At 34.0% G+C, this 23,788-nt stretch overlaps 1 protein-coding gene across 1 annotated transcript; it reads right to left on the bottom strand.

The window, feature by feature from the left end:
• Nucleotides 1–17,174: 17,174 nt before the first annotated feature.
• Nucleotides 17,175–19,586, bottom strand: LOC131843438 (uncharacterized). Its single transcript, XM_059192082.1, has one exon. It carries the CDS (start codon nt 19,584–19,586, stop codon nt 17,175–17,177), a length of 2,412 nt encoding a protein of 803 aa, XP_059048065.1.
• Between the last annotated feature and the right edge of the window lie 4,202 nt (nt 19,587–23,788).

Raw genomic sequence — 23,788 nt, 5'->3', positions numbered from 1 at the left:
TAACCTATGAGGAGCTTTCCACATTGTTGGCCCAAGTGGAAGCCTGCTTGAATTCTAGACCTATGTATAGGTTACCCACTAGTCAGGAGGATAGTTTGCCTCTCACACCAGGCCATTTCTTGATTGGGGAACCGCTTATTACAGTTCCAGAAAATAATTACATGAACCATAATAGCAGTATGTTGCGTAGATGGCAACTCATGCAGAAACTTACTCAAAATTTTTGGCGTAAGTGGTCAAGAGAATATCTCACAACACTTTGCAACAGGTATAAATGGACAAAAGTTACTCCTGAACCTCAAATAGGCCAAGTTGTTTTAATTAAAGAGGATGATCTTCCTCCAAGTAGATGGTTGTTCGGTCGAATTGAGGAAAAGCACCCTGGTCCAGACAATATAACTAGAGTTGTCACCTTGCGTTGTAAAGAAAATTGTATTAAAAGACCTGTATCGAAACTTTGTATTTTGCCAGTTGTTCAATAAGTTGTTATATAGTATTAAGTCTGCATGTCTAAATGTGTATTTTAAAATTGATTATTCTGTAATTGTTTAATTTGTGTAATTGTGCTTTGTTTGTTTTCTTTTAATTGTTTGGCATTTAGTAAGGATTTGTTAATGCGTTGTTTGTTTTTGTTTGTTTCATTTGTTTTAGTCACATTGTTAATAGAGTATAATTTAGTGTTTGATTCTTGCTGATGTACGAAGTATCTAGCGAAGATATTTGTTGTATTCATTACGATGTTTAGTTCTATTTCTCTAGATATGTATATTCATTTAAAAAAAAAATAATTGGGTGCCTACTTTATTAGTTGTGTATAAATGTCATGGTGGGCGGTCATTAAGAACACTAGTTCTTGGTGGGCGGAATTTTCGACCAATATCAATTAAAGTTCTCAATATTTATACTAGATGGCGCTAGGTGAAATGTACAACGCGCTATAGTTTCGTTTTCTTTGATTATGACCACTGTACGGAATTTTGTAATTATTGAGTTCGATTTGCACCCGAATATATCTTTGTTTACTATCCAATCCGGTGTTGTTTGATTTCTTGACCTCGAGTAAAAAAATGTAATGACTATTCAAAAGTGCTTCAATGTAAGTTTATTTGAATAAATGATTTTCTATTCTATTCTATTCTTTACTTTTACTTATGAATACAAATGATTGTACTATGCAAGAAAACGAAGCCGCGACCATCAGAAAAAGGGGTGTTCTAAACCGCTACACCGTCGAGGCCATCATAATAATATATTAAAATATTTATTTATTTAAAAAACTGTCCTATTTAAACTTGGTAAAAAGCATTCTTTATCAGTTAACCTTTGGGATGAACAGTAACTTCGATAAGGGTACATAATTTACAAAATAGGTGAAGATAACAACTAATTAATAAACATATAATTGTGACGGTAAGAATGTTATAAATATATTTATTTTATTTATTCATTTATTTCAGGCAACTAGGCCCATATTATAAATACCTTATAGACTAACATACATATAATATAATATTTAAAAACTAATACAATAATATTGTCTGTGTGATCACGGCACTAAAGACGGCAATCTGCCGTATATATACACACATTTATATATACTATGTCTAAGTATTGTTGTTTACATTTATAACTTTGTATAAAATATTTAAAGTGGTACATTTTTAGTTTCGAACTACTCTAATTCTGACGAGAGGGAGCAAGTCCAGATGGCACTTTAAATCCGCGGAAGGACTTATGGAGCGGCTAAAGGCCAACTCCCGCTTGATGGATATGAATTTAGTCTGAAAGCACCGCTAGGAGTTCCAATCTCATCTCTGGCCGTCGTAATTTTGATCACCGTTGAATTGGCCCATGTAGTGTAACCACAGATAACATAATATTGTGTAACTAACATTATTTAAGTATGCATATATGTATTGATTCTTGTACTATTTTATGCATTCTCCTTCAAATGAATGAGCTGTTTGTATTATAGGTGACACGTATACACAGTATATATAGTGACACGTGACAGTTACGCTCAACAAAAGCTTTCACTTTGATATCATTAGTGATCTGAAAATAACTAGCTGTATTTCGTTTATTGTTAAAGTATAGTCCAATGCTGAGGTTCCATAAAATGAATGCGAATAAAAAATAAGCAAATGCGAAGTAGCTACGAACAATGCAGACATTGCGGATTCAACTTCCTGAATTGTGTCCTTTGCATTGTCTAGTTGTTGTATTTTAACATTACTATTTATCTATACTGTAGTTTGGATATAACTTTGTTCTCGCTTTTATATGTAAATTGTATAGTAATAATTTGATTAATTAGATAAATTAAAATAAATCAGATCACTAATATGTATTAGGTACTTATATTATATATAATAATAATAATATTAATGATATACAAATTTGAGCGCTATTATAGATATATTAATTGTAGGAATGTTTACGACTAAATTGGATTTATAAATAGTTACCATACAATTATTAAAATTAAATTCTGTAACAGATTGAACATAATTATTTCATGATTCATTTACGCTAAAAAGGGTTTGTAAATTCTTAATAAATCATCACTGGTAGGGCGATGTTAGGTATTGTCAATATATTCAGGTAAAACATAAAATAAAATTGTCTTGAAAAATTAGAGTTGCAGTGGCTATATCAAAAGTTTACGATCATAAATAATTCTGCTAGCAGTAAGCTGTAAACACGGGAGAATGAGATAGCTGCACCCGTTGAGGGCGGTAGGAAGTCACGTCATAAATTTGGCGGACAGCGAGTTCCTTCCGGTTGCGCTTGCGTGCTGCACTATATGGAACTTTTGTCTCTGATACTGGTTTTATGATATTTGGATAAATTAACTGTATATGCGACTTAATGACTACAGTAAATTTTGTATTCGAGTATAAATGGTAAATATAAAGCCTTGTTTGAATTAGTACTTAAAAAACAAAACAATAACAAACTAACGGTTCTATAAAGTTTAAAAAAAACTACAATATCATTATAACATTGAATAATAAATATACAATTTCGGAGAAGGGTCTAATAATTTGAAAGAAAATTTGTTACTTAGTAACAACTTACTTCTCAATTTCTATATGCTTAGGTAATATTCGATTTTTTTCATGTTCCAGGTATTGAATACTGTTACATCTAATATTAATGCATTGTTTTGTATTGTCACTGCTATGTTTAATACACATCTACCTGAACATTGTGTGTGTGTGTGTGTGTGTGTGTGTGTGTGTGTGTGTGTGTGTGTGTGTGTGTGTGTGTGTGTGTGTGTGTGCTCTGCTTACAAAGTAAGCTAATTGGCGGCTGAAACAGGTGTATATATAGACTACTTTTTATAAAGTCTACCTAGCTAATAATTATATGTGTTTATTGATGCATATTATGTCAGACACTTTACGCATCAGCTGTATAGATGGGATATAGTATTTGATATTACAATTGGCTTAACATTACCTTACAATAGAGGTTTAACCAGTTCCGTGCACAAAGTCATTAATCTTTTAGCAGCGTACTCAATGGAAACCGTTTCAAAGCTAAGTGCATGAAAATTCATATACACTTAACGAATATGCTATATAACTGCTTCTACATGATGTCGTATTTGCTTTACAAAGAACGCTTTATTATTCTTACTCTGAAAAAGTAAATAGATGTTATGTGGGAGCGAAATCTACATTTTTCTATAAGATACGGATGGATCACCTCTTAACAAATTCAACAGCTATATTATTGAGTTTTACGAAGATTACTTACAAAAGTACGTAATGTACATTATATACGATTGGTACGAACAGTATATGGATGGATGACTATGGAATGGTGTGTCCACGTCAGTGGTAATGATGGCAGCAGTATAGGAGGATAGGATGAGCATGAAGTCAGGTCATCGTGGCGAATTCACAAGGAATTTATTATTCGTAATATATGATTTAATAATTACTAACCATTCCTATTAATTTTCACCCTATATACAATTACTAAAAAAATAAAAATATGTATTCAAAGTAATTTATAAAAATTGCGACTAAAGAATAATTAGTTAATTTAGTAAAAACACCAGAAATATATAATATAAAATAACTTTTTGTTTTTCTGACATGATTCTACTAAATAAGTAGAGACATGATGATAATAATGTCAAATATTCTGACTAATTTTACGTCTTTATTACTTATTTTTACATAAAGTGATTCTTTTAACCGAGTCTAGAAATTAAGCTCGGTAAAATTTTAATGAAATTGTTTTTAATTATGACTAGTTTTTGTTTATTATTTTAGTAGTTTTTTTATATACAAGCATTCGATTTATATTTGCAACTGTTATTTTTTTACAGTAAATAGTCTACAATGGTTTTTAATATAACTATAGTTATTTGTACTATTCCTACGAGTACTAAAAAATGATTCTATACATAAAAAAACACGTGCTTACATAACCAAAGAGTACATGTTTTGCATCCGAAGTTTCCAGTTCGTTTTCATATTTTTACGGCGATTGCGAGAGCAAGTTTTAAATCTCACAGAGTTGATACAGTGAAAATATAAATATCTTGAAAAATTTTATAGACGTACAAAGTGTTGGAACGCTATAAAATGTTCCAAATAGATAGTGTTAAAAGTTGTTTGATAACAAAATTTAATGTGATATTGTAGTAATGTTTGTGGCTGTTTTCTATGCGAAACCTTTGTTAGCGCTCACTTAGGTTCTACGACTATTTCTATAACATTTCACCTCTGTTTACCCAGAAGTTTCGACTGTATATAAGTATTAATCGGTTGGTATGAACAATTAACAAAAACTCAATGTTTTTATGATTTTGTACAAGAAACGGTATAGAATAAGGTTGACACATGAAACATAATGAAAGAAATAAAGTGAAGTGACTACCATAGCGTAATCATTGGCTAATTGTGGAGTATACAACTCCATTATTCGACATCAATAGTTAGAATAAGAAATTACTAGGAAATGTTCTGGTTTTATTCGTAGCTCAATTGTACCTATTTCGAGTCCTATTTCTATTATTAGTGTTGAAGGATTAATATTTCACATGATAGTTTTTATTCAGTATATAATTCGTATATTTTTTAAATAACCGAAAGTACCGAAAGCCAGCATTACATAAATATTTTTTGCACACCTTAAATCATAGATTTACATATAGCTATATCGGTATGTGCTTGTTCAAGAATTAGGAGTTTGAAAAAGGATGTCTATGTTACATTGATACTTCCTGACACGAAAAAGTCTATCGAAAAGATTCGAGTCCGTGAGGTTTTTGTGCGACCATAGATCAAACATGTCTCTGAGGACAAACTTAATGACTTCGCAGTGTCCTAGTAATGAATCACTAGGGCAGTAAATCCTGAGTTATCAGCTCCCTCTCTGTGTCAGCCAAAGCAAATAAAACGTGAAAACTGGGAGACAAAGAGCATTTGCCGGATCCTTTTAATACCTACAATGTTTTCGTTTTATTTGCAAGGTTAGACCCTGACAGCTAATTCGTCTCGTAACTCTTAAAACCTTTGCTGTTGGAATTAATGGAATTTTAAGTCTATGTTTTTGTGTCATGTGTTTTGATAACATTGAGTTAAGTATAGGATGTAAAACTCCTTTCAGGGTAAATTTTAGCTAATATAAGGTACCCAAGTAAAACCTTGTAGAGTTTCATTTCAACGGAGGTAGTAATACACAGATAGATATTTGATGTAAACTTAACAAGACTTAATCTAACGTAAATTCAACTAAATAAAACAATGTGAATACCTATATAATTTTAAGTTTTAGGCTAGGAGACTAAGTAGTATCTAATATTTTTTATGAGATATTGCATAAAATAATATAATTACAAAGTTTTAACATCTACTTGTATGCAGGAAGTTATATTCGTCTAATCGGTTTACACGCCATGTGTCTTATGAAATTGTAGGTACATATTTATGAGTATATTTTCAAATAAATTTTGCTATTATATATTGTTCTGTTGGCAATTTTCTATTTTTACACTCTTAATATCGATTTTAGGATACTATAACCGCATAAATCAAAACTTTGAAAGTGAGAAAAGGTGGTAATCCCTCAACACCTACTTCCGGGACGGAGACGCGGTGCGAATAAGTAAGTAATTTCGTTAAGTAACCTGAATATTTCATATTAGTGGGGTTCGTTTTTGTGAGTATACACATATATGATAAAATCAGTCAGCTGTCCATTTCACCATCATTCTTATATAATATGTACATTTGATGCATTTTTATAGTTACAACAACTATTCTTTCAATGATTTTTTTATATTTATTCCAGTTATTTGTTTTTTTTTTAATTATGATTTATTACTCAAGCACTCCTTAATTGGGACTAGATGAAGCTGTGTGAATTGTCCGGAGATGTTATTATACCTATTACGTATGAAATAAAATAAGATAACATTCATCCATTATCTTTACTAATGTATATGGTATTTGTTTAGTTAACATTTATTGCCTACGCACTGCCATCTTGCGGGAGCCGTGCCGCACATCAAAGACAGCGTGTAACAACGGCCACTTTTCGTCCATCGGCAACCGTAGTAGATAGATAATAGTCTACCGGCTTACCAAACTGTCTTACGGTTTCATAGTTTAAACCTTAAGTAATATAATAGCATTCTAATTATACTTATACATTACCTACTGTCCAATGAAGTTTATTTGAGCCGTCAAGGACACATACACTACCTATCTAGGAATATGAAGCTATAACGCCAATGTTAGCCAATGTATATTAAATCTATTGAAGATTAGAAAACTATTACCGCTTCTATTCGATACACGACTTAGCAAAGTTAGGTAGTCAAATAAAAAATTCTAAAATGCTTTATAAAAGTAGATTGAAATGTTCCGTTCCGCAATTTTGAAAGGATTTTTAAAATCACCTTATAAAAGATCCATGATTGAATTTGATTTGTTCATGTCTCGGGCCGCGTCAACAAGAGGAGAGCACTAGAATTTAACGAGTTTCGCTTCAAGTGTCTCCAAGAGCAATTATTATTATCCATTTCTGACTGGTATAAGTGAATTTCCAGTCGTAAGTTTTAATTGTTCTTTCTGAAACCGAGGCGGCATACTTACAGTTTCTTAATTGCGTTGCCAATTTGGCAACAATTTTATGAAATATGAAGTATTCTGAGCATCGCAAAATTTATTTAATAAAATGCCTAGTACAAAGAATTTTCACCTCTTCAAATTTTTCAATTATCTTTGGCTGTAATATAATTTTGCAGAATAAATATAAAATACAATTAAATTGATCTTATAATATTACTACTAATAATATTCTTTTTTTCTGTTTACTTTTTTTGCGACTTTTGTACTCAAAATCTTAAATTAATGTGAAAATTAGTTCTTAAAAAATAAGTTTAATAATAAACACAAAAAAAAAAATAACTTATAAACCAAGAACAACAAAAAATTGGAAAATATTAGATACTCTTACCCAATTACTAAAAGGTTTATGTCTATTTCCTACAATGAACGTGTAATAAATAGAGAGCCATAGTAAAGAGCTTACAGGCGCCAGGTGATTACTTTCCTAACCAAACTTCTTAACATCTTCAATATTTCTGTTCGTATTGATTCGTTCGTTTCCAGAAGCTTCGCCGGGTTTCTAACTAGTTGAATATTTCACTAGAGCATCGGGAAAGTTTTTCTTCTTCCTTATAAACTCGTAACTATACGGGGAAGTCGAAAATTATTAAGTATTCCGCCCGTTATTCTTTGTTTATGAGACACAACCATCGCGATCGTCTAGAGTCATCAAAACTTTATTATTATGAAAGGGTGCAATATTGCTTTGTTGTATGCAAAAATATTGAGAAACCTTGGTAAGTAATCTTTAGGTTATATTATTTAATTAGGTGTACTGATTGGTTTACGGTTTTTATAATATACATGGATTTTACCTAATGGAAAGTGGGCATAATCATGAACATCGACAGAACTTTTATTAAAAAGCCTGTAATTTTGTTGTGATACTCAATACTTACAACGAGCAAAACATACTCTTGGAAGTAGAAATACAGAGACATACAGAGGTACTCATGCTGACAATTTCATACACATTTAATTTCCGGTATATATACAGATATCTGTCATGAAGTCCAGAACTTGTAAGATTGAATTTAAAATTAAAGTAGGAGAATAGTAAAATGCAGATTGAAATAAAATCTACCAATATTTTAGTTCATTTACACTAACGTATTAGTAAATGTATACTAACAATAACACAAGCGGTAAGTCTTAGTTCTCTTCTAGATTATTGGAGTAGTGGCGGTCGTCTATCAAAAGAAAAAACACCTATGACCTATAAAAAACTAGATAGAAAAATATACAATCTTATTTGAATTCATAATATAACTATGGAATACAAATATAAAACACAAAGACGCAAATAAAGTTCATAGAATTATTATTGTTAAGGAATGTTGAAAATTACCCGAACAACTCTAACAATTGAATCTCTATATTCAGTTCCTATATAGATTATATACATGATCATAATGTTTTGTTTGTTTTGATTTTTAAATTGATGATTATTTCAAAATGTTGGTACCAGGATTATTTAATTTAAATATGTATTAAACGTCAACATGCAAAACTTAAAAGTGGAAGAGCAATCTATACACTTGTATTTTCCTAGATTCGAGAAAAGTCACGGAGTAATATCATGAGATTTTTTTAAAATATAATTATTGCCCAATAACATTAATGTATTTTTAGAATAAGTCCAGAGATATTACGAACAATGTAAAAAATTGACAATGTCTGGTGTCATTTTTACCTCATGAAATTCAGTTCAATGATTTCTCAATAAATTTGCATGTGGCCTATATTGCCAAGATTCAGCGAGAATTCACGAAGGCCATCTTTTTTTATTTCGAGATATGTGATTGGCCTCATCGGTATTCTTCTTGAGCTTCCAGAGTTTATACTTAATAAAATATGCCGAAGGTACGGATAATGTATGGGACTCTGATAAAGTTAGATTCTACCTACAGCTCAGCAAATAAAGTATTAGGTAGATATATTTATGGTTTTATATCCCTCTATACCTTTTATTATAAAGTTTTTTTATATTTTTATTTATTTATTAAATGCTATTAAAGTTATACAATTCATTTTGGCCATATTTTAATACACCTAGAGACAAGAGATCTCAATGCAATGGTAATCATACTCGAATAAGATAATGCAGCATAGCATGTCTGTCTGTCTGTATTGATCTATGTTTAAGTTAAACTTGGTTATTACCGGGATCACAGCCATTGCGAATAACTATGAGACAATGAAAATGAAAACGCGAGTGTCACTTTAATGTTAAAGTGACACTCGCGTTCAAAACCTTGCTAACAGACAAGAATTCCCTTTGTAAGATAGTCGTGCGGATGGGTGTAAAAGAGAATTACATAGTAAAGCGATGCTTACTCTTTTACGGCCCAAAGATCGGGAGAATAAAGTTCTTTTTATTGCTCTCAGTTTTACAACCCTGGTAATAGGTGAATTCGGCAGCGGAAATTCCTGAAGTTAATGCAGCGCGCCGACGCTATACTATACTATACTTTGTTGTTATTATTCATGTTTTTAATAAAATGTAGATTTTGGCACCTTAAAATTAAATTACATAAAATTGCAAAAATTAAAATTCTAAAATTTTATTAAAAAATGCATATTCATATAACAAACTAGTCATGAAATAAAATAGTCTTGTTGATTTTCATATATATTGCAATCGAAAAAGAATCAGAATTAGACCATATATTAAAAATATATTGATAAATGGGATGTGATTTAAAACTGTGTGAAATTTTTCTATTCACTTTACATCAATAATATACAGCGATGTTCTTGATGTTGTAGGCGTCGATACACAGTTTGATATAACAAAGAACTGCCTTTTGTAACCAAATATCAAATAATGACAGTTTCTATGATGCACTAGAAAGTTTGTAGAACAGTGAGCATGTCTTTACGTATAATTGTAATATAACGACTCAGTTTGTATGAATGAACTTAGGAAATTAATGTAATATGAGTAGAGTTTATTATCATTTTCTAAATAAAATAAATAATAGCTGTAGAATTAATTTTAGTTTCCATCAAAGTATGTATCTCATAATACGATTTTCTTGGCTTCTTAATTTCATTCTTATAACGACTTCACTTAGTGAATCTATTTCGAACACTCAATGTATTCAATTAAACCTACGCATAATGAACTGGTAAAGCAAACCGAAATAAACGATCTTTTGAAATTGGAATCGCAAAAAAAGCAATATGACAATATATGTAATTTCTATTCTAAAAATATCTTTTACTGTAAATAATGCTATATAATATAATGTAATAAATGTCGGTTGTCATCCGTATCATTTCTACAGAGTGTGGAGCGTAGGATGTTGAATAGGTACTCTACTAGTTTAAATATCAATCGCTTGAACGGACATTGAGTTTGATATAAAAGAAATGTAAATGTCAAATAAGAACCGGACAATAGATTGAATATCAGACCAGACGTCGAATAGGACTGACAGAAATAATGAATGCTGCCAGTGATCACAGTTAGGCCGGAAATTAGTGCGAATTTTGACACCGAACACGAGCAGGTATCTATTTTCTACTGTTGTAACAGTTGTTGTTGAACTGTTATGTATGTATATTGATTCTTCAGTAAAGGCTGCTGAATATCTTATTATATCCTATTTAGTTATATAGAATTGACGAATTAAGACATGATGATTAGTACTATATTATTATTATAGTTGTATAGTTATTTATACAAAATCATTCTATATTGAGTCTAGATTTTGATATTTTTATTATTATTTATCTCACGAAGTAATACAAACAAGTATTATTTGTATTAATTATTTGTCCCTGTATTACTTCGTGATCCCTCGGATTTACTTAAGATAGATAGGAAAAAGAGAAATATTGTTTAATATTTAAATATTAAAGTAAAACGCTAATAGAAGTAAAACTATAATGAACAGTTTTCTCTATTTATATATTCACTATTATAATCAACAAATATTGTTCTTAGACTGTAATGTAATCCATATAGTTTTAATAGCGTCACATTCATTAAAATTATGAAAATAGTTTGAAAGCAAAGGACACAATAGTTTTCTATGAATATCTTTTCTGGAGCTACATTTTTAAATTCGTATACATTAGTACCTACTGTATTATTACTATTCTATTATATCTGTTACCCTTTGTAAATATTATTGATACATTATAAGCAGGATATAATTGGGAATCCTTATCAAATACAGATACGTATAGCAAAGGCTGTTTTGCTTTAAATTACATTTTATAAGTGTGCTTATAATCATGAAAAAATTTACAAATAAACAAAAACGTCCGACATATTGGATATGAATTTCTGATCCTCGCAATTTGTAAAAGAAAATGCATTCATGTGGAAATGGAGTATCGTAAGATGGAGTAGCGTAACGCGCTCTTTCACGTGTATGCTTTTGCTATTAAATCAAGTGGAAACCGTATAAAGGTCAGAATACTAACGGTTTTGCTCCTATAACACATCGATCATTTCCAAAAACAGGACTCTGTTTTATTTGTTACTATTTATTTGATACTATCGTGATAAATGTTTGACTTTAAAAGAATTATTAAAGGTTCTAATGAAATATACGTCAGTGTTGATAAACATCATTTATTTGTTTATGTAATTGCAATGCAACTTAGTTTACGGCCTAATATTAATATCTCTCATCATCAACCTACTATCCAGATGTGTTTGGGTTGAAAAAGCTTAGTTAATTGCAGTTCCTACTCACTCACTATTCACATTAATTATATTATTTTGTAAATCGACACATTCTTTTAAGCGAAACCACAAATTTCAAATAGGCATAGAAGATTAAAAGTTGTAAGTAAATGAAAACAGTGGCGTCTTTATAACTAACTATTGTAGAAACCAACTAACTTTCGACTTAACTTCTAATTAACAGGTACTGCTCGTTAAAACTCCACTCTGTAAACGTCAACAGTGCCTTTAGGTACCTATGCTTTCTACAGATATGAAATATCTTTATCTATTTTAAAAATATTTGTAAAGAAATACCTTATGTAGTTCAGACAACACTTCGAGTAGATAGTTCAGTTCATGCAAAATGTGATACTCAAACGGAGAATTTATATTTTGAGGTTACTGTACAAACGGCAAATGTACATAGACGGTATCCATATGAGTGCCCAATAATTACGTACAAGCATAAAGACGACACTTCTTTGATGTTCCATGGAGAAGAACAAAGCTGGCCAAGGAGTTTCCTATTTCTCTTGCATGATAAAGTCTACTCAATGGTATAGTTAGTTGAATTCGAGACTCAGATATATTTACTTGTAATTTTCTGGTTTCCGTAGGATGGCATTAGATTATTTAGGTTACATTTAGGTATACAAATTTAAGTTTGTTTCTCTATTAATTCGTTTATATATTACATATACTCTTCTTAAGCGGACATATGTAACCAGAAGTAAAAGTATGATGTGACTTAATAAATAAATAATGGTAATAATAATATCATATTTTTTTACTTCTCTTACATATATTTGGTCATCGAAAATTATTAACTTATTTTAGTTAGAAAAATGTAAGTACATGATTTCCGTGATGTATTGACGGTATGACGAGTGACTGGAATCAGCCTAATTTTAAATAAGTTTTCTCGAAGCGCCTCTTTCGATTTCCCGTGGGGGCGTAACTTACGTGGAACCTGTCGGTTTGTTATGAGCTTGTTGTTGTAGTAAGTAGGTACAATAAGAAACCTGTAATATCTATTGTTTACGAGAAAAGTATTTCTATTTATTTACTGCTTATATGCTGAAAACAATTTGCCACACAAAAATTGGAATCGTTCACTCTTTTATGTCAATTGTAGAACAAAAGGAATACCGCAGAATTATCGGAAGAAACATATAGCATGTAATTAATTTCTTTAAATTTATTTATTACTAATTGCACCTGCGAATTCGTCCGCGCGTAATATAAGTTTATTTTTCTAAAACAAAAGTATTTTTCAAAAATATAAGCACTTATTACATCAGATACCTGTTAATAAAAGTCTCGACAAAACGGTCCAGCCATTTTAGAGTAAATAATCTTATTTTGGTGTATGTACCGTATTTATATATATAAAAACGGTTATTTTAAACAGACACTCCAATTTTATGTATTTGTATAATTTCATATACCTCTTTACATAGACAAGTAAGGAAAACTTGTGAAATACATATAGTATAATATTTAATTACGTATTTTCTACCTGCAAACTGATTCTGTTAATATTTGTCACTTATTTGTTTTATATATTACCATTTAACGAAATTCAAGGTAAATATAGACATAATAATAACTATGTAATGTTATCTAATCTGTGGAGATAGTAATAAAAATAATTATCAATACTGAAATATATTATGAAAATATGCGTCGTAATTTAGATTTATATCCATCCCAGGTTTATTATATATACCTATATAATAATCCTGGGTTTGATATATATTTAATTAAAATTTTATTAATCATATCACTGTCAACTAGTTCTTTTCTTAACGTTTAGAATTTTATTTGTGTTGCCTTTATAGAAGTAGTGGTGTAGAATTTCATAACAATTCCGTTTCCATTAATAAAAGTCATAAGACTTCACTATAAAGTGACTTAGTTTGTTTTATAAATTGTTTCTAGGTATGTTTACAGCCATACAGAGAATACACACAAATACAGCCAAGTTTTCCAAAATAAATAAATAATTTTAGATGGTGCTTGTTTGGTCATTTTCATATTGTGTCAGTTGAGTAAGATGGGCTGAATTATCAGTTTGTTGGTGACTCTTATACATGTAAACGAATATATTAATTATAATTGTGTAATAAAAAAGATATCATACATTCCCGACGGTAATTTTCCTAATGAAAGACATGAAAAATTAGTCTTATCAATGCTACTTTGCGAGTGTATCATACTTTTTATCTTTCTGTCTGGATCTAGACGTTTTAATTAGGTAGGTACTTTATTAAAACGAGTGAAAAACATATTATTTTTTGTACACATGTAGTGCAATAATTATGGTAGTATCGTTATTAAGACAATTAATTAGAAATACGTTGTTTTATGTCTTGAAAAATCGTAAAATTAGCGACATTATCGTGTAATGTAATATGTAGGAACTGTTTTATACTAGTTCATATTAATCACTAACTAACTGTTGTCCCCTGTTCCATCAGTATTTTTTGATAAACGGACATTAGTCTTTCGTGAATATAGATTGTATTACAATCTATTTTCACGTCCAATTTTATTTATATCCTTTCAGACATTTTCTTGTGAAAACGTACCAAGTCACACATATAGACACATTTTCACATTTGTAATGTTTTTGTGGTTAATAAAAAAATACTCTTTTACTTATAAATACCAAAATTTTCTACAAAATCATTTTAATTATTTCCATTAAATGATGAAAAAAGAACGTAAGAAAAAAACAGTTCTATACCTGATCTTTCGCTTTTATAAAAAAGTGCATTAGATTCTATTACAAAATTTCCGTACTTTGATGATGTAAGAAAATATGTCACTACTCCTTCCTTTTCAGGACGTCATAAGAGTCGATTAGAGGAAAAAACACACATCATACAATAGAAGGAAAATACAAAATAACATCATCGTGGTAATTCAATATCTCTTATGAGAACAAGTGCCCAGTTGTTGAACTTAAAGCCTCATTTACTTTAATAATAATCCCTGACAATTCACACAGCGCCATCTAGTTTTAAGTTGAATATGGCTAAATATACCTTTTATTATGTATATTACACAACTGATAGAAATACTTCAACACATTTATTTGTATACATAATTTCGTCATAAATACTGTTAAATTGAAAAATCTGTATTTTTTCACCCCACTACATTTTAAGATCAAAATAATATTTAACAATCAATTGGCGCGAAAATGAGAAAACACAATAAATAATCATAAAAGAATGACAGATTCCAAATTCAAATATAATATTTTGTTTATTTTTAATTGCAACAGGCCATAAATAGAGTGTAAACAATCATAGTCATGAATACAAATTTTTGTACTGTGCGTGGAATCGAACATGCAACCGTCAAGTAAGGCGGTGTGCTCAATATAAATTACTACTGTCATGGTAAATGTTTGAGGAATTTAGTTCTGTGTGGAGGGTAACTAGGAGGATTAGGTACATAATAGACAATGATGTTACCATTACAATTCTGTAATATTATCTTATCTGTGCCATTATTAACAATTCCGACGCGTCATTAGTAAATTATTGTTTAGGTATACATTTCTTGAAATTTCTGTAACATATCCACACTTATTACCAAATACGTGTTATAGAACACGTGGGAACCGATTTCATATTACAAAAGTTAACTTTAAAAAGCAAAGAATAGAAAATAATAAAAAATATATATTAATAATCTAACCCAATAAAAAAGTTTAATCGTTCTAACTTCAAAAATAAAATTTCCATACAATTCAATCAACAGCCAAAAACTAAGTTTCAAACTACTATCTTTAAAATGAAGATACTTCCATACATACATTACATCTCCCCTTTCAACCCCTTATAACCCTTTTTCTTGTTTTTTTTAATGCTACTTATATTAGTGTCATCATGTACCAATGATAACATGTCGTTATACTGTAACCATTTATGGCTGAGTCCTGTGGCGGTAGGTACTGATATTTTCTCAACAGCCTAAAAAATAAGTTTCAAGCTTCTAGCTTTAAAAAATGACAATACATGCATACAACATTTTAACTCCCCTTTTGACCCTTACAACCCATTTTCGTTAATTATATTTAATCAATACGCAAGAAAATAAGATTGAAGCTTCAATTTTTAAAAATTCCTGTTTCAGTCTCTTATAACCCTTTTTAGCATTAAAAAGTAACCTATGTCCTATCTCAAGATCTAGACTTTAAATTTCATTTAAATCCGTTCAGAAGTTTTGGCTTTTAAGACAGACAGACAGAGTCACTTTCACTTTCATAATATTAGTAAGGTATTTATTAAACTGACCCAAAAAAGCGTAAGAAAAAAGCTTTATCGTTCTAGCTTCAAATATGACGAATTTCCATAAAAACTTTTATCTGCTATTTTATTTTACCCCTTGAATGGTGACAATGTGATATTTACAAATTTAAATGTCATATTTATTTATATTTAATAAACAGTTTAAACATTTCTTTAAATTCTTTTGAAAATTGGTGGTCCAGTTGGCCAATAACATAATAAAATTTTGTTAAATCAAAATAATAGATGTGATATTCTAAATTGCAAACTATCCCTCTACTTGCGCGAACCATATCTCTGACTCTATTGGCCAGAATGGAGAAACGCGTATTCCGAACCTGAATAGCTCGGATGGAACGGTAGATGTTGTTTCTTCCAAGGAAATGTTGTTCATATGTATTGACAACATTTTTAATATTATATGTGGTTTTATTCTTCAAAAATATTAATAATATGTTCTTACGCTCTTGTCCAAGAGCAGGGTCATCAGTTATAGGCTATACCAGGATTATATTTATGTATTTATAAAATAAAATTGCAGAGCAAACGTTTATTCATTTAAATTCATAAGGAGACAACGGATTGATAATAATCAGTTGCGCGCGCTGCTTATACAAATGACATATATGTTTATTTATGACATATGAGCGTTAATAAGTCGCATATCTAGTACAATACTGGTGTAATTTAGAGATTAAAAATTTTTGAAAATAGACTTAATACCACAATTATAAAGTAGACTTTCCAAAATATCTAATTTTTGAGTTAAGCCAGTATTATAATAAGTGTGTATTCAACCACATAAAGATAACCTTTTTTTTTTTTTTACAAGGGGAAATCCGTCATGGAGACCCGCACGCCCCGGGGGAAGCGTGGGGGTACTGCCGGACTCCTACCGGCTAAAACCCCTTGGTGTCCTCGAGCGCTTTGGTGCCGGGGTTACGGGATCGAAACATTCAACCGTGATCCCCGGCGGCGCGGGCTCTTCAGCCCCACTCCTGAGTGGCGCACGCGGACACCACGCGCGCCTACTCCTGGCCTCATCCCTTCTTAGGTGACAGCCGACGCCCCCGCGTCAGCTGCCGCGAGGCCCATGGTGGGAGGCGACGGGCCGGTCTCGGCCTCCATCGTCTCCACTCTCGCCGCCTGTTTGGGCAGACAGCACCCTTTGGTGCTTCCCATTCGGTGGTCAGCCTTCCTCTTCGCCGCTGCACAATAGGGGCAGTGCGGCGAGGGGGCGGTGCACGAGGCGGCCTTGTGGCCGTCTTGTCCGCAGCGGAAGCAGGCTCCGCCGCAGTCCTCCTTGGCGGTGCACCGCTGGCCCACGTGACCCGTGAGCAGGCAGCGATAGCACCGCATCGGCCGGGGGTCTAAGGACCGCACCCGTGCCATCGTCCACCCCACTTTTAATCTGCCGGCATCGACCAGCCGCTTTACTGCTCCTATTGGGCCTCGGACCCAGACGGAGCCACTCCCTGAGGGAGAGCGCCGGATCTCCCCCGTTTTTACGGAGGCCTCGGTGCAGTCTCCCTCGCGCGCTACGGCTGCCACCACATCAGCTGCGGTTGTGGCATCGTCCAGGTCCAAGACGCGGAACTCCGCTGACTTGACCGGCCTGGTGACGCTGACCACCTCTGCCGGAAGCACCTCCGACAGTTTTGCGGCGAGGGCATCCGCCTTACCGCCGCTTTCCTCCAATGGCCCTGGCACTTCCAGGATACGGGAGCCCGTAACGGCCAATCTGAATCCGAGTTCGGTGATTCCGAGGGCATCCAACTTGATCTTCTGTTGGGCCTCTCGGAGCACCGATGTATAACTCGATCCCGCCTCCGCAGCTCCCGGCTTCAGTGTTAACACTATCGCCGAGGAGCGCGGCTGGCGGAATTGCCTCCTTCGCGCCTTTTTCTTTTTGGCAGCCTCACTGTTGGCCTCCTTTTGAGTCGCCTGAGTAGACGTTTCGCGTCCTGATGCCGCCTGTGTGGCTGGGGCCGACTCCTGGCCCTTAGCCTTTTTGGCGCGCTTGCCTCTCCGGACAACGGTCGTCCACTGCTCGTTGATAGTGGGAAGCGGCTGAGAAGCGCTTAATCCCGCCCTACTGGTGCTGGCAACAGGAGCCGCACTGCCTCCTTTCTTGGCCGCCCCAGGTGTTCGGGGTGCAGCCGTGGCCCGTTTGGGCGGCGAATTGTTCTGCCTGCCCACGAGCTCTTCAATCTTCTCAAATCGGGCATTGAAGATGTCACCGATTTGCCGAACAATCCGTGTCTCGACACTCTCGGAGATCACCGGGCCTTGCACACCCAGTTCAGCACCTCGAGCATCGGAAGTCACCTCCATGGCCGCACTATCCGGCAGTTTCGCCAAAGCCACTTTAGCCGCCGCCAGTTTGCTTTGGAGCGAATTGAGCGCCAGGCGGTCCTCAGTGCTCCTCTTGAGTAACTCCTGGTAGGAGTTGCGGGTCGCAGCGATCTCCTGCTCCCACTCCGCCCTCTCCGCCTTGAGCATCGCGAGCTCGTCCGTGTCCTGGGCGACGGACCCCATGGTCTTCTTTTTGAGGTCCCGCAACTCCACATAGTACTTGGCGGACTCCTCCCTTATGGCGGTCATCATCTCCCGCATGTCCGCCAAGTCTCGTGACAACCGGGAGTTCTCTCGGCGCATTGCTGCGCACTCGGTTGATGACGTCCACCCCGCCAATGACTCAGACGCCGCGCGGATGGTAGCTACGGCGTCCTTAATGTCCTTCACGATTGTGCCCTTCAGGTGGCCGGACTTCTTCACGGCATCAAGGACCTTCTGGGCACACTCCTGGATATCCGAAACCAGGACGTCGGATCGCTTCGCATCCTCATCTGAGGGTCTGCGGGTTACCAGACGCTTCGCCGGTTTCGGAACAACCACTGCTGCAGCTGCTGCCTCCATCTCCATGTCTCTTTTTGTAGCGGCGGCCAATTCAGCCTTCGCATGCTCCAATTCAGGGTCATTATCACCCCTCGTTGTTTTCTTTGGCCCGGCACTACTGTCACCCACTTTTGTGACGGGCGTCCTCCTTGCCGCAGATGGTGTTGCGGGTTTTTGCACCGGTGTTTTAAAAACGATCTCGGGTGCGTCATCTTCCGGTTTCGACTTCTCAACGATCCGCCTCTTACGCTGAGATCGTCGTTGCGGCAACGGTGTTGATGTGCCGGCAACGTCACTTCCTACTTCAGAATCCAAGGAGAGACTCGATCCGGAGAAATCCGAATCTAATCCCTCCATTGCTTCTGCCTCCATCTCGTCCAGCAGCCTCTCCACAAACTCCCTCCTCGCTGCATCTACCTCCTCCTCATCCTCCCACTCATGGCCTAACTTGTCCCCCCCAGAATACTTGGGACAGCCCACCCCCCGCGAGTCCGGTGCGGTGGGGAAGGATTCTCCAGCTTTGCTGGTACCTTCCTGGGGTAATAGTTTTTTAGGTTCTGCCATATCATCATCTGTTTTCCTTTTTTACCCGGGTGAGGTCCCGCGGAAGGCGAAAAATTAAGACGAAGAAGAAGGGGACAGAAAGGTTATAGGACAGGAAAGGAAACAAAACACAAAACAAAACGAAGAAAACAAAACAAGAAGCAAGAAGAAACTATGTACATATTTACAACCTAAACCTAACTATTTACAAATAAATAACTTAACCTAACTATATACACTATTTACACTCCTACCTACTCGCCGGACTATCGGCCGACATAGTAGCAGTATCCCGAAGGAACGTCTACTATCCCGCCCAGGGCGTACCAGAACCAAACCATTGCTCGGCCACCGTTCCCCGCGGACGTATCCACGAGGATGGGGAAGCCTCCCAATGGCAGGCCCATACTTGGAGGTTGCCCGACACACGCCCCAACATAAAGATAACCTTGCATTACCATTTTCAACCCCTTACAACCCTTTTTTCGCATTAAAAAGTAGCCTATGTCCTTCCTTGGCGTCTAGACTATATGGGTACCAAATTTCATTTAAATCAGTTCAGTAGTTTTGGCGTGAAAGCGAGACAGACAGACAGAGTTACTTTCGCATTTATAATATTAGTAAGGATTAGTAAGGATTATTTCGTCATAAAATATCATACTATACTATGCATAGTAAAATATGTATATATAAATGTATATATAAATATGCAAAGAAGGTCTAAAAATGTAATAATTTTTAAATGTATTACTTAGATCAGTCCATATCATGATTTGTTGTACCATGATTGTGGCATGATATAATGAAACGGCAAACGATCAGAGCAAGTTAAAACTAGTTAAAAGTGAGATCAATACACGATATTCTGTTTGACTTCAATATTGGCTACAATTCTGTATTGCAATTTATATAGGTAGCAATATATATTTCACCTTCTCCCTTTCTGACAACAATGTTAAATCTTGTTCATTTTGAATCCGTAATTATGTGATTAAGAGAAAAGATAGAACGGTTCGGTCAAATTTTCGGTTCAGCAGTCGGTTTACGACTCTTTTGTGCAGTCACGCCGGCAATTATCTGGTAGGACCGCAATCGCTATAATTGCACCCCGCAGCGTTTACTGACGTAGCGAATTTAGACAATTTCCGATTTCACATCATGTGTAGATGGAAAAATGCGAGAGTAGAAAAATAAATATAGCATATTAAGTATATAGGACCAAAGTAAAATAAAAGTTATTATTGCTTATATAGCTTTTGAAGAGGAATTTTATAAATTGTTCCGTATTTTCGTTTGACCGAACACAACCTACAAAAGTATATAATATTGTGTGAGACACGATCAGACGGTAAAACACGACGCAATTACACACATTTGATTTTAGCCATGTGGAACTCTAAACCGTGTTTGTTAGTGACATAATGTCCCTGTCTAATCCATTGACGCCAAAACGTAAAACCCAATAGCAATAAATAAGGGATGTCAGTTTATGGGTCACATGGCAATTGTATTTTAATGTTTCCACATGTTTGCTGGCCGTTCTATATTTTATATCCATTTATTTATTGCTTTGGATTAGGTTACCAGTAAATTTGTATAATACCCGAATGTACTAGAGATGGGATATGCTATCTCTGGTATTTTTGGGGATATATTCGAGTGCTATTGATATGCGAGTAACCTACATCTTCTTTATAAATAAAGAAGATGTAGAGTCGCATAATCAATATATAAGACCAACTATAACTAACCAACATCATGATACTTATTTTCTTTAAGATCGTTTAGCGACGTAACAATAATTATGTCAATAAATCCAGTATTTACGCTGCTGTTAGTATTTAACTATAGCATTCCTTTTATATGTTTAGTGAATTTACATATAGTGCATATATTAATGTGAGCGTACATATTCAATATTCACCGAGTTCACTTAATTAAATATTAAATCAGAGAGGGATTATCAGATATATATTGGACGAAAATTAATTGAATGCATTATTTGCTTGCGGCGGATTAATTCATGTTTAAACACATGTGGCGTTAATAAAGGGGCTTAACATAGTATATGTGTATGTTATCTTACCATACCCTATTTCAGGATATTCAAGTTCCATATACCAGACCCAACTAGGTAGTATCCTAAAAATGTGTCGGGATCAACGAGTAAGTCTAGGATTTCCTTTGGTCTGTATGAAGGAAAATGTTCAGATCCAGACGGTTAACTTATGTTTACTATTTTTATTTTCAAGCCATATAGTCCTTCTTGATTTGTGACAATTGGTAATACTGATCTCTTACTTGAATTTGGCTTTGACACGCTCCCGCGTGTCTAGATTACGGCATTGACGAGGATTTTATTTAAACATCATGTTACAAATGAAATTTTGTATTGCATGAAATAGTTGTAATTTTGTTCATACTTTATGTTTTAAACTCCACTTTTATGAAAATGTTATTATTAGTATTTATCCGAAAATAAACCTCTTGGCATGATAATTTTGTAGAATCACATTTTCGTGTTGTTGTTATTTTTACTTTATTTGTTGATAGACAGATCTACATTAAGAGTTACGTACCGTTTTGTACAATATTACCTATATTCGTATACAATTACAATACACGTAATCTTTGTTTATTACTTTTAAGTATACTTTATTTCTGTCACTGCGCTGTGTTACACAAACGTCACAAAAGTATCTCCTCTTCTTTATTATTATAATTTATGATTAAAAGAGCAAAGTCTGATTATTTAACAAAATGTTCTTGATTTTGTTTTTTATTATGTATTTGATCAGTGAAATGATGAGAGATGGCAAAGAGTATAATAAGTTCTGAAGGTGTTAACGGCGTCTTTTATTCAGTGGTTATTGTTTTCATTGTTCATATTATTTTTGTCTGCATGTCAAAGCCATTTTACTTGCTCTTTAAGGTTCCAGAGTCGATTAGGTGTCATCATATAGTTAATTAAGTTTTGTTAAATTTAGTTAGTGTTAATCAGTCGATGAATTGAAAAGATGAATCAATTAATTCCTAATTTATTTTTTAATAATTATTGCAGTTGTAAATCTTCATTCTCCACTCTTGCTCAATGGTTGTCTTGTATATTTTGGCGTATTCTTCTTTCATTAGAAAAGTAATGACACATTTGCAGTGTATTTGAATGTCTTCAATATTATCTTCAATTATATACCACATAATAAATACCTACTTAAAACAAAGAAGCCTTTAAAATTCATCGAATTAAACGTAATGAATACATAAATAGTCTAATGTTGTCTAACCGAATCCTTATCTTACCCTGTTCAGATCTCATCACGTAGGCGGATAATCCTCGGCGCCGTAACAAACGGATGTAACAGGGTATAACTGTCTCACCAAGACAAAGGCTCGCATCATTAAAGTTCACGATAAACACAGAACGTAATCATGTTGCAACAAGTACATAATGTTGAGAGAATTTCCGAAAATTTTGTAGTTGAAAAATGTTCAATAATATAATGTCTTAAAAAAAAAGAAGTAAAGTAAAGGACATAAAATATAACATATATACCTACCTACCTCTTGTTTATTTAAATATAAAATAAGTTGCTGATAAAATTAATTAAAGTCCTATAGTCCAAATTATGAGTTAACCTTAACCGAGTTAACCTTTGCCTATACAATTCCGATGATGCTGTAAAAGAGATATATTCGGGAGCTGTTCTATTCATGTGTAACCCGGGTGGATTGAGTAGGTAGGTTTTAAGATGCTGAGTGAGTCGTGGACGGTGGCATTCTTGTCGGGCGGATAGTCGGTTGTCTTATCTCTCGGTTGCGTGGTGGTAGTGCGTAACGACTGTGCCACGCCCCCGACGTCTTTCGACGATAGCCGACTGTTAAGATGCGCGCGCAATCCTATTTCGGTGTAAGGGTCAGTATACATTACTTCAGTGATTGCATGTATCGTATTTATTTTGTTATCAATATTCCATAAAACATAACATATATTTTAAACAATACCTTGAACAATAATCTTAAATATAAGCAATAAATATTTAATCCATAACCGTATTAAAAAGAACAAACTATATTTTATAATTTACAAGGAAATGAATTACGAACAGTTATTGTATTCTATTGAAATATTTATTTCGTCAAGAATATAATTCTATTGAAGTAGTATAATTTTATATATATATATATTACAAATGCATCGCCGCCGGGCGCCATAAGAAATAATA

This window comes from Achroia grisella, unplaced genomic scaffold, assembly GCF_030625045.1.
Source record: "Achroia grisella isolate CSIRO2021 unplaced genomic scaffold, CSIRO_AGI_Agris_v1 utg308, whole genome shotgun sequence".
NCBI lineage: Eukaryota > Metazoa > Arthropoda > Insecta > Lepidoptera > Pyralidae > Achroia > Achroia grisella.
Note: the sequence above shows the minus strand (reverse complement) of the source record. Positions and strands in the feature narration are given on the sequence as shown.